The 12,631-nt window shown below is 36.5% G+C and overlaps 1 protein-coding gene and 1 non-coding gene across 2 annotated transcripts; both read left to right on the top strand.

Moving 5' to 3' along the window:
• Positions 1-518: 518 nt before the first annotated feature.
• fbxo15 (F-box protein 15) lies at positions 519-8,250 on the top strand. The gene is made up of 9 exons (XM_005814185.3): positions 519-762; positions 907-1,011; positions 1,785-2,015; positions 3,760-3,963; positions 4,059-4,188; positions 4,338-4,420; positions 5,703-5,848; positions 6,430-6,554; positions 7,857-8,250. Exons 1-9 carry the CDS (start codon positions 692-694, stop codon positions 8,118-8,120), a joined length of 1,359 nt encoding a protein of 452 aa, XP_005814242.1. The 5' UTR covers positions 519-691; the 3' UTR covers positions 8,121-8,250.
• Positions 8,251-8,864: 614 nt separating this feature from the next.
• On the top strand, positions 8,865-8,937 carry trnar-ccg. Its single transcript has one exon. It is a non-coding gene; the product is annotated as a tRNA-Arg (tRNA).
• The last annotated feature ends 3,694 nt before the right edge of the window (positions 8,938-12,631 follow it).

The raw sequence follows: 12,631 nt of genomic DNA on the forward strand, positions 1-12,631 counted from the left end.
TACATATTTAGTTTTTTTTCTATTCTTTATCATGCATTTTCATCAAGAAGTGTATATATATATATATATATATATATATATATATATATATATATATATATATATATATATATATATATATATATATATATATATATATATATATATATATATATATATATATACTGTATATATGTATATAATGTTTTGTTTTTCATTCTATCTAAGCCTTTTCATCAAGATATTAATATATTTTGTTTTGCCTTTTCCCTAAATGTGTTGCCATCAATATATCTTGTGCATTTTCAACATGCATTTTGTTTTTACATTTCCTTGTCTCCTCTTTTTACTTCATTTACTACATTTCTGCCTCATTATGCAAATTAGGAGGGGCGGTGTCATAAGGCAACTTCTGTTCTGCCTATTGGTTTGTTAGCATTTCACTATGTCATTCTTCCCCTTGCACCGGCAGTTTAGGTTCACCTCTTCCTCTTTAAGAATCACGCACTGACATCACCATGGCGACGAGACGCGGAGAGTAAAACCTCTACGTAGTGTTTATGTTACAGATATAGATGTAAATTGGGTGAGAAAACTCACCATACGCGTTTTCTGTGAATTTTACCGCTTCTATTGAGTTTTTGCTTTAGCAACAAACTTGTGTTGTAACGAGACTGGGCAGCTCTGTCTGTTCTAAAAATTGGGAAAACAAATGGCATCTTCAAAAGCGGTACCTTTCAGACTGCGAGCTGTAGCAACGTCCACTCAGAAGATCTTCGAAAAGTAATGTCAGAACTCCCTTTCTCCTTTGTATTATGTATTTTAGGGTAAATGCCTAGCGCGCTCTTAGAACGTTGAGCGTTAAAGCAAGACAATTAGCATTTAAAATGTTTTGGAATCATACGTGCCTCGTCATCTATTTTGCAGACTACCACTTGAGATACTGGATACAATTCTGTCATACCTGGATGCCTCTGCACTTTTCAGCATGAGTCACACTAATAAGCTGTTCTACCAGCTTGCCAGTAATAAGTAAGTGCCACCCAGTGATAAATAATAGGTTAGGTGCAGTTCAATCTCCTACTATATTTTTTCAATCCAAAAGCAAGTAATATATTTGGATTCATGTACAATTTTGACATGAAAAAAAGAGTTTGTCTTCTAACGCTGGATTGAGTGTTGCATTTTTGTTCAATGCTGTTTACATCACTGAATTATTGTGCATTGATAGTTTTTTAAGTATAAAGTAATGTCAGTTTTGCATAAAGTATTGTAAGCATAAAACAAGAGAGCATGTATACTCCCAGAACAAGATGTAAATGTTAAACTGTGATAGCAAGGCTGTATTTCTTCGTCAAGTATAATTCCCATTGTTTTATGTGAAGCACATCAAAGAGAATGGTACTTGGCAGGATACATGGTATAATGTATAATGCATTTGAATGTTGTTCTAAAAAATCCAAAACCAGTTATAAACTAAAATGTAGATTTAAAGGAGTTGCAGTTGCTGAAAGTTTAATGAGGGATTGAAAACCCAGTAATATAAAAGATTTAGTTTAAGACTGACAAAATATAATATGTCAATGCATGCATTAATGACCATTGTTCACACTAGAGAACATGTCTGTTTACTTTAAATATCAGTCTTTGACCTGCTAAGTAAAATACCCCAGTGGGGTTATTTTTTTCCACATTTTTAGTGAGTTTAAGATTAAAATATTTTGTGTTTATCAAGTTAATAAAGAGTAAAAAAAAACATTCAGCTGTTTTTACCAACAATCTTGCTCTCAATTCTCTTCATGCAGTGTTCTGTGGAAGAAGCTATACAGTGCTGACATTTGCAACAATAAAAATCAAAAAGCTAAGCTCATGAATGTCCAGCTTTTATCCAACAAGACTAGGGACCATGTTGCGGGTTACTGGAAAGAGCTGTATGTCAAGACAGTAGCACATCGTGAGATGAAAAAATGGAAACGTCTTCTTGGGCCCATCAACAGCCACACTGGTTTGCCGAGCCAAACAGAGCAAGTCCTCAGGTATTGTTAAAAACAGAGAAACAACCACATTTTGGCATCATCCACATGGAAATAAGACTATGTGTATCCTAAAACATTTTTGTCATTTCAGCTGTCCCCCAATGTGGATGATTTAAAAATAGCCAGTTTCATGTCTCAGTGTGTACATGCGAGTCGTCTTAAATGAAATAATGGCATGGTGGCTTCATTTGTCTGTGTAACCTGCATGCTTCTCACTCTCACAAATAACACATATTGCACAGTTTGGTGGTGTTCAGAGTTTATTTTTGTTATTCTGTGACAGAGTTAGAGCACCATCGCTTAACCCGGCATACCTACTACAGTGTTTTCATTGGTGCTGCATCCTGTTTGGACTTACATTTTTTTTCATCATTTACGAAAATGTACTGGATTCGTCTATGTGCACACAGCTCCTCAAAGGACATTACAAGATACAAACCTGATATGTTATCTGCGTTTCGATTGAAATCAAAAGTCACTTGAGTAGCATGATTAATGATTTTTGAAAGATCATTGAACTAATTGAGAACTAATAAAGTTCTCATTAAATAAAACCAACCAAATGAGCAATTTATTTGGGATCACATGGATATACTTTGTATTTTACTCTATTTATATTGGCCTCTTTTAAGGTTCCTAATTCTTTTCCTCAACTTTAAGCTGAGCTAGATGGATTTTTTTTTCCACCATTAAAAAAACGAGTACAACTTTTTAAGTTCAGCCTTGCTGCTGAGATAGTTCAAGGGCAGACAGAGGAGACAATCTGCCTCCAATCCAAAACAGAGCGTGGTTTGTTTTTCATATTGTGAGCACTTAATGACATTTTCTTATTAAAGGTGAGAGAGGAGGTCTGCGTCTGAATGTGGTTTCTGCACAAAGGGGATACTGGCTCACAGGTGGGGTGGGGGGAGGGAGCTCCTCCAGTTCCTCTACTGTGGGTTCTGGTGTGTTTTTATAACCTCTGATTAGAGGCTGTGCAGCACTCAATTTTGAGTTCTGAAGCAGTTGTTGTGCTATAGAGGGGGGAAGTAGAAATAATTGTGTTCGTTGCAGAGGCTGTCGGAATTGTTGAAATAAATTACTTAGCCCCCTCAAACTCTCAGTGCCAATACACACATGCAGACACATGCCTTGCCATCTCTTCCCCCCTTCTTCATCCCACCAGCTGAGACAATTCCCTACAGGGGGTTTTGTCTGTTAGAGACACTGAGGAGCATGCGATTTACCTTGGTAATAATCATTTCACAAGACATCACACACACAGACGACGCGGAGTGAAATCCCCTGGGTCATTCAGGGCCTCCCGGGCTGCTCCAGTTTTTAAGCTTTGTTCCTTCACCTAATTGATATTGGTTCGTGCCTCAGCGAGAAGCTGGCTACATCACAGTGGGGGCAGTCGTGAATCACAGTTTAGACAGAATTGGATCAGGAGATTTATCACAACAGCTGCCGTTTCATTTCATTCGTTGCACATCATTTCATTAGTCAGAACAGCTTAAAAGGAGTCATGCAATTGTCTTGCACTGACATAAGAAACATTACTGCCGTTGGGGTTTACAATTTTGGTGATTTTAAAAAGCAGCAGTCAGCTTTTGGCAAATCCTTTTTGTTTGCTCAATATTTAGATAAAGCTTCCTTTCTTGTCAGACCTAGCTTTGAAAAATAGTAGCTGAACTCTCACATGCTAGTGTGTCACTCCTCAGCTCCTATTGCTTTATTTTAACATTGTGCTATCCTCCTCTAGGAACTTGCGTGTCACCTGGGAGCTGACCGTCACTGATATGTCTGGACGTGAGAGTACATTGGAGCTGAGCTGGTCCCACTTCTCTGAGACTTCACTGACACTGTGCTGGTGTGGTGGAGACTGCTTGCTCAACTACGAGGAGATTTTCAGCCTTCAACTACACGGCATCAGGAGGATTGCCTTCAGCTGCCCCAACCTAAAGAAGTTAAGACAGCTACAGCATCCAGTTCAACCCTTTTCTCCCTCTTGTCTTCTCATCTCTTTGTGAAACCAGCTGTGCTCTATGCTTGTTCTGTCAGACCCAGCAAGAGATCCCTGGTGGCAAACCTAGACATGCAGCCTCTAACTAAATGTGCACAGGTCATTGGACAGGACCAATTCGTGCTGCTGAAGTTATTACAGCCTGGAATCATCATTGGTCTTTGGAGGGTAATACATTCGCAGGCAGCTGTTTTCTTTCTTCATTATTATTCACTAATTATAGTAGCTAAAGCAGTGTGATAGGTAATCATTCAGGTCAACGTGACTGATTTAGCAGGGAGAATTGCAAGATATGCATGAGATGAGTCTTTTTGCAGGATGGGAGCTCTGTGGCGTTCATTATGTTCACTCTTCACTTCTACAAACTGGTGGAGAGAAGCACTCGTGGATCTCATGATTGGTAAGCTGCAACGCAGTCACATTTTTCCACTGCAATATGTGCAATACCAGCAATACCTTTTGTATATTGTATGTTTCAACCAACACCTTCAATGTATATATAAGAGCAACACAAAGCACAGCAAAATTGCAATTTGGAAAGAAAAAACCCAAAGTTTTCAATATTTTTTTTTACAATGGCAAATAAGGGTGGCATTTATAGCATTGATCAGAAGAGTATTCAAGAGGCCCATAGAAATTATTCAACGTAGTTGCACAAATTCATAACTCAAGTGGCAGAACATATCAAGATTGTGTCTATGTAGTAACTAATTGTGCACTCAGAAAATCTGTCCTGAATGTCAAATAAGCAAAAACAAAGCTATAAAAGGTCCTGTTTGGTATTTGATATTTTAGTGCACAAAGCAAACATGTGGAAGGTGTCCTGGCGTGATGAGACCAACAATGAACGTTTTGGCCTACATTCACAACACTTTGTGTGGTGGGAAATTGACATTTGTAATTGTACATCACCCTGGAAACAAACACATCAAGTGGTAGGACTATTTTTCTTTTAAAGAAATAGGAAAACTGGTTTGAGTTATCTGGCAGGTTGATAGAGGTAAATTCTGGAAGAAATTCTGTCTGAAGCTGATGACAAGCTGTTGTTCAAGACAGGTAACTGCAGCCAAAAAATAAAAAAAATGGCCAGTTTCTACAAAGTTTTGATTGAAGTGGGCTGATCATTATAATGATTAAACTTGCTGATTTTAATTTATTAAACATGATAAAAGTAGAATTCTTTTTATTACATATGCGTTACTTTAAGTTAGTCTAACACTAACAGAGTTTGAAGTCATAATGTGTCAAAATGTGAAAGAGTATTGTATTTTTGCAAGCCACTGTATAGTGCCATCACATGATAGAGAGCTATATTAAAAGGAGTGCATAACTGATGATCCATTGATGATTCACAGATGAAATTCACCACTGAGTCTCTGACCTTAGTGCTGATCCAAACTGCAGTTCTGTTTCACATGCATCTGTTTTCAGATGCTGCTGCAGCTGCTATGATGTGTTGAATATGCCATTTTGAACACAAAACAATACAACAATACAACTTTCATGTCTAAATTCTATTTAATAAACTGTGGATTTGGCTCCCTCTACTGGAGATTTGGAAGAGTTCAGGATATTTGCAGTATGCACAGACATTTGTCTTACAAATACCCCTCTGAAATGTCTTTGTAATGCAATGGCCATTTTCTCCTTTTTTTAATCTTTAACATGTTTCTCTGCTTCAGTTCCTATGTAGAGCCAATCATCCAACCCCCTTTTGATGACATAGACCCTGAATACGGTCTCCATGGTTACAAACTACATATTGTTCTCCACGACACTGTATGCAAACTCATGTCAGAAAGCTTTTCCCAGCTTTTTTGTCACAGAGGTAACTTATTTCTCATCATAACCTCAAAGCCATACTGCATTGGTTTAGATGTGTGCTAAAAATCTGGTGACAATGTATAAATTCAAGTACTGCTTTTTGTTTTGGTCTCTTTGATTGTCAATTTGTACATATATTGAGATTTAGTTTCTCTTAATAAAGCCTATTGTCACGCTCTGACTGCTATTTATGAAAGGTTAACACTTAGCTTGAATAAGTTTTTCAAATAAAGTTGCCATATTTTTATTTAATAAAAAACTGAGCCACTGTATGCGCACATACAACTGAGCAACATTTTTAGCAATTTCTTACTTAATAATCCATTACATTTTGTGAGCATAAAACAATTTTTCTTAATTAAGAAACATATTTTAAGGGCTTAAATAAGTGTTATAAGATTTTTATGCTTAATTTTCTTAAGTTTTAAACTCATTTGATGCAAAACTACTATAAATATATTTTTAAATATAGCTTTTTTTAGAATTAAGTTAATATGCATACATACTTAGAAATACAGATGATTTTCAAGTTGATATTTCTGTTAAAAAGTAAAGATCCATTTGTTACGTGTTGTCTGTGACCAGCTCACATCTCTGACGGATGGATCCAGCTCACTGCCATCAGCAGAACCAACTCCTCACAGCACATCCAGCTTTCTGGGAAACCAATGCTGCCATGGCGATGTGAAGCCTTGGAAGGCACAGTGGAGGTACCACCATTGTTAGAGTACACTGTGTTAAAAAAAAAACAAAACAAAAAAAAAAAACATTTTGCAACACAACCGCTGGAAAAAAAAACAAAAGAAAAACATAGCTACAACATTTTAAAAGTTGAAATTTTAGGGTAACTGTCACGATGTGCTGTTTAAAGAAGACCCAAATGTAGAGCAGCAGAGAGTGCTTGTAGATGAGGAACATTTTATATAAATGATTAACAATATTGCAGTAAATGTACATCAAGTATTATTTGATGACTATTGAATTAGTGGTTAAATTGAATATTGATTAATTACCATGTGACAGACTATTTGTTATAAATTTAAATAAAAGTCTTGTCTAGAATCAAATATGTCCTGCTTACAATTTTGATATAGTTTAACATAATAGTTCAATTACAGAATTAAAAAAAACTAATAAAGCATACACTTATATCTTAAAAAATAGATGAATAACATTAACTAGCAGGATATTTTGTTGATTTTAAAAAGCAGCCTACTTCAGGTGTATCAAACCTGTTTTTTTTCCAGACATAAACTTTAACAATAAACATTCTGGTTGTGTTTGCTTCTACAACTGACATTTTGTAGAAGTGCAAAACGCAAACAAAATACTGAAGGAGACAACACAGCTGGTTGTTTAATCCTGAAGCATAAGGCATCAGACTCAATGACGGTAGCATACCTACTCCCACTTGTCAATCTGTCTAACAACTGTAGCCCCGCTGTCTGTTGTCATGGAAATTATGCCGCCTTGTTGTGACAGCCTTTCTTTCAAGGCATTGCACAGTTATCTCAACTATCTATCCATAAATTTGATATCTGCAAACAGTGATTTATAGTATGCAGATTAGTTTAGTTTCGCCGACATCCTTCTTCCTGAACTGAAACCATCTAATCTCTGGAAATGTCCTGCATTTTGCCAAAAGCTCTACTTGCTTCTTCTGGCTGGACGTAGCTGAAAAGATGCTTTCATTATTATAGTTATACTATACTGCAGGTGGAGAAATTGTAGGACCAACTAGTAGATTTTGTTCATCATAAAATCAGCAGTTCTGCAAGGAGGGGTGTTCATGCCCTAAACGTTTACATTCTCACTTTTCAATCTAACTTTATTCACCAAAATGGTACAGAAGTTTTTTTTTTTTTTTTTTTCGTGGCTAATTACTGGGAAAATATATGCCTGCAAAGGGTGACAAAAAATTCTGCATGTGTCAACTGCAAAATGATGTGATGAAATCAACTGTGGTAATCCACCAACTGCTGACTCATGTTTGCTTTGCAACACTTTGCCAGAATTGCTGCATTATGTCTCTAACGCTGCTGGACGAATTCGGAAACCAATTCAGTTGTGTCACTACTCCCATTTCCATGGAGCTGGAGAAGGCAGCTGTCTCATATGACTATGATGGCGAACGCTATCTCATCCAACATGAGGACTCAAACATTCAGGTGAAGATGCAGCTTGTAAAGACGACTGCAAAGAAGCATTTTGTCGTCAGCTTAATTGTCTATGTGAGTGTTTTGTTTGTCAACAAACATTTCAGCAGAGATTACTGATCAGTATGTATCTGTTGTATTTTACATCTGCAGTGATTTTACAAATTGTCCATTCAGTGGAAAACTGTCAGGTGAAGTGTTAAGTCTGACGCAGTGCCTTGCTACTGCAGTGAATAAATGGTGTGCTTGAAACCCTGACATGCTAGTCCTTCTAATTTTTACAGTTATAAGTGGATAAGAACATTAAAAGGAAAAAAAAACATGGATTTTGAGACTTCATTGCCTATCCTATTGCCAAAAAGCTCCAGGCTGCCTGAACTCTGTAGAAATATCAACCGTACATTTACAGAACACCTTTGTTAGTTTCCTTTACAAATGTGCTTAAAAACACAAAGACTACTTGGGATTTGTGTTTGGAAAGATATGTCTGTTTAACATAATGAAAATTAAGGCACTCTGGATGTTGTTCAAAATATCTCTGCACAGAGATATTTTGCAGCACAGAATCATATAGGTTGATTTTAAAGAGAATAACATGTCTATTATTAAGCCTATTTTTCTGTTTTACACTATTTTGGTTTAGTAAAATACTATGCTATTATTTGTAACCATTATTTTGACTTGTATTCTACTGTCTGTAAACTTACAAAGTACTATCTTATTGTTCAGTTGCAAAATTTAGTATCTCAAAAACATGCTAAGTTTTGATTATATTATATTTTCTTAGTGATCACTTAGAAAAAAACTGATATATCCATTTCCAGGAGATCAGTGTTTTTGATCCGTCTGATTACTACATCCTGTGGCCCAGTGGCCTAATGGATAAGGCATCAGCCTCCGGAGCTGGGGATTGTGGGTTCAAGTCCCACCTGGGTCGATAAATGCAAATCATTGAAAAACTATATCAGTGAAAGATTTTGGATAATAGTTAGTAATCAAATACAAGAATGTTTTGGGGGATTTTTTGGTGCTCAATTGCATTGCCAAAAGTAACCAATTTCAATTTTATTTCCGTTTTCAGATGGAAATGAAATTGTTGTCCGCAGACTTTGGGTAACTGTGGCCCCAGCAATAGAATTATTGTTTAATATTGTTGCCAAGCAAATGATAAACCAATATCGCTGATGGCAAAACAAGTACAAAATGGCAGGCCTCTGGATAATCGAAACTAAGAGACATCTCTTACTTTTTTTGTCAATAGGGCCATCATCACCTTGAAAGACACTTAGTTTTGTGCATTATTTGCATTAGATTACTAAACTAGCTAGAGAAATGATTCAGTGGAAATTTATGAGAAACTATATACAGGGTAAATTCGTTTTTTACTAGGTTTCAAAGCTAAAATCATACATTGGCTATAACAGGCAGGGGAAACCAGTTACTTTAGGTTATTTTATTTTGTATTTTCCACAGCTTTTCATTCGCATTCAAAGCTGGACTTAATTTGATATTGGAGACCAACCATAAACAGCATCCTCATGCTATAGTGCCATATTGAAAAAGTGTGGGGCATGTAATAAACTGACAAATAATACTCAATTGCCATTGCCTGGACTTTAATATCTACCATTTATGGCTTTTCCAGTTGCCACACATTTCAATCTCAATGGCCTTTATACTGCTGTTTGCTGCCATCATCATCTGCTGCAAACTGGCACTTCTTCATTCCTTTTTATATGACAAAAGCAGTACCCAAGGGTAATGTGTGTTGGTAATGGTCTGGCAAAATATGAGACAGTTATTCATGTTGTTTGAGATAATGGCTCAAAAGGCTTTACAGGTGCTGCTGGGGCAAAGATCTGTGAATCCCAGAGTTTGCTTTTGTAGAAAGTAGTAACTTATACAAATACATTTATTCTTCTTTATAAAATGTGTCATGTGAATACACAAGGAGTAATGTAATTTAGGTTTATTTAAATTAAGTTTAAACAAAGCAGTTCTCCAGCAGAGGGCCCTCTTTGGTAAACAATGAACTTTCTACACTCACCGCTGCTTTTATTCTCCGTATTCTGTCAGTTCAACAAAAGCTCCAAACAAACATTTCTTCTTACTCTTATCAGCACAATGCAACAGTAATCTCATTTTAACATAGTTCTGATTTTTCATAATTACCCTATGAGCCTTGTAAAACAGCACACCAAAAACAAAGGCAGCATTATCCACAAGAAAATGCTAAATGTAGTGGCACGATACTTCATTAAACTTATCTTCTTTAGCTTCTTCCCCAGCTAATCTTGGAAGAAAATTGCTTCCAATTTTAGCTTTTAATTCTCTCCCTAGTGAGTGACCAGCTGGACCCACAAATAATTCAACCTCACAGGCCATTGAAACAGCTCTCATTTAGTCCTCTGTCAACTAAAGAAATTCAACAGCAGGGAGATTAAATGACACCATCATTTTAATTTTAAAGCGCATATCCTTTATTCAAAAGGTCTTGCAAGTATAGCCACAGTCTTCTCCTACATCTGAGTGTCTTTGTCCTTACAAATCCTTACAATTAATATTACATGTTTATTATGTTGTTGGGCTGGGATGGCATGTCGGGGAAGTTAATTATGCATATAATAATCACTGCAACATCTGCGACAACAGCTCAAAATGTCTTTGCCAGAATCCTCTCCTGAGGAGATCCATAAGCAGGCAACAAGTGATTTGTAGATACTACAAATTAACAGATGGCTCAACCCATTAGAATACTGGACGTGAACTATTTCATAATTATATTGTAGTTACTGAGCACGCCACTGTCATTTTCATTCACCTTGTTCTGACACCCTTTATGTTCCTACTGGGATGGGGAGCTAGGGAACTGAGAAGGCGTCTAGAGATTAGAGTGACAAATTGAAATAGTAAGATGGAGATTAGCGAAATCCTTATTTATTATTCTCGTTACATTATCTGTTGGTAAATGCAACTTATTTCACAAAGATAACAGCCAAGGGAGGGATTCATTTGCTGGCAAGTGTACAGACAGCTCCTAAATTTTTTGGTCAATTTGTCCCCTGGCTTGATGGTATAAGAGAAGAAAGGAACAACCATAATTCTTGACATAGATGCATTTTACCTTCAGGAAGAGCTCAGGACAAAGTAGCTCACAAAACATCCCTGACTGGGTAATAAAATTGGAAGCTATACAAAAAGTCTTCTTTTTGTATAGTATAAAAGTCTTCTTGAAACAGAGTCAAAGTTAAATATGTGACACAGAGCTATTCAACAAAGCATGACAAAAGCATACATATAAATAATAATAATAAAAAATACACTATATAGGTTGCACAGGCCCACGGATGATGGCTGTCCTTTGGCCTAAAAGGCTCAGTGATGCAGCTTCTCGGTGTTTTTATAGGTTGCTGCTGATTGAATAGCTGGAGGGCAGCTGTAGAGACCGGATGCAAAATGGATCAGTGAAACCTAAGACTTAGTGCAGAAGACATAAGTATCAATAAATATAGTCCTGAGACAAATGTGAGACTGACGCCTGAAAACGTAGGCACATTATGTTCAGAAGATGTTACAAACCACAACATTGTCAAAACTTATGTCAAAACCACACAAGATCTGAAAGTCGATTTTTTTTTTTCATTATTGATCTGATTAAGTGATTCCCACCTTTTTACATCATAATTTATACTACCGTTAAATTACTAGAAGAGAGCTGAGATTAGTATAAACCTCAAGAGGCAGTGAGGTGGATTCTAAACATACGTCAAATAACGCTCCTATTTTCCCTCTTAATAGTTGAGTATTTCCAGTAATTTTAATTAAACTTTCTGGAGTGAAAGTAAACAGGATTAATAACTTCTTGCTTGAAGAAGAACAGCTCAGCATAGAGCATAGACATCTTCTATCTTGAATAGCTTAAAAGCTGCTGGAGCACCAGGAGCAGATAAAAGAGACGATAAAACTTTGGCAAATTCAAATGCATGCCAACGAAACATAACCATTTAACATGAAGTTTCATACAGTTGAGGAGCAAATGAACACAAAACAGCAACATACAAAATTAAGCTTCCTCTTGCACAGTACACATTTCTTTGATTGAGTTAGAGGAATAAGAAAAGAGTTCCTAGCAGGAAACAAACAGGGACAAGGTACATGCAGAAAACAGTAGAATCCTGTGAGGGTTGAAGGAGAGGTGTGTAAATACTGGGCATATTGTTGCTGGAACGATGGACCTGTGCAGCTGTGAGGCATGAGCAAAAGGCCTTCTGAGGGAGAGAGAGAGAGCGAAACAGCAAAACTGTTAAGATCAAATAGTATTCAGGTGTTAGCATGGCACAGTCTAAGTGATAACCAAAATCCTACTGAGAATCTGCGATGAGACAATAAAATTGTAAGTTTCAGATGAGAGTTGGCCTAGATGTACATGGCTGGTAGAAACATATGCAGTAATTAAAGTAAAAGATTTCTGAATGATTACGCAGCAGTGCACATTGTATAAGTTATATTCTACCGCTAGCTAGGAATTTTTATAAGTAATGTAAATATTAGGAGGCAAAGGTTTACTGTTTAAATATGAGACACATTTGTGTATTTTCTCATTACAGTAATAAATAAATGTACAACCACTT

The sequence above is a fragment of the Xiphophorus maculatus genome, chromosome 21 (genome assembly GCF_002775205.1).
Source record: "Xiphophorus maculatus strain JP 163 A chromosome 21, X_maculatus-5.0-male, whole genome shotgun sequence".
Lineage (NCBI taxonomy): Eukaryota > Metazoa > Chordata > Actinopteri > Cyprinodontiformes > Poeciliidae > Xiphophorus > Xiphophorus maculatus.

Bases quoted from the DNA above. Each gene is read 5' to 3' on its own strand.
- fbxo15 (XM_005814185.3), top strand. From the start codon at position 692: ATGGCATCTTCAAAAGCGGTACCTTTCAGACTGCGAGCTGTAGCAACG. The intron at 4,421-5,702 runs GTAAGCTGCAAC...TCTCTGCTTCAG, and splicing joins ACTCGTGGATCTCATGATTG to TTCCTATGTAGAGCCAATCA. The intron at 6,555-7,856 runs GTACCACCATTG...ACACTTTGCCAG, and splicing joins CCTTGGAAGGCACAGTGGAG to AATTGCTGCATTATGTCTCT.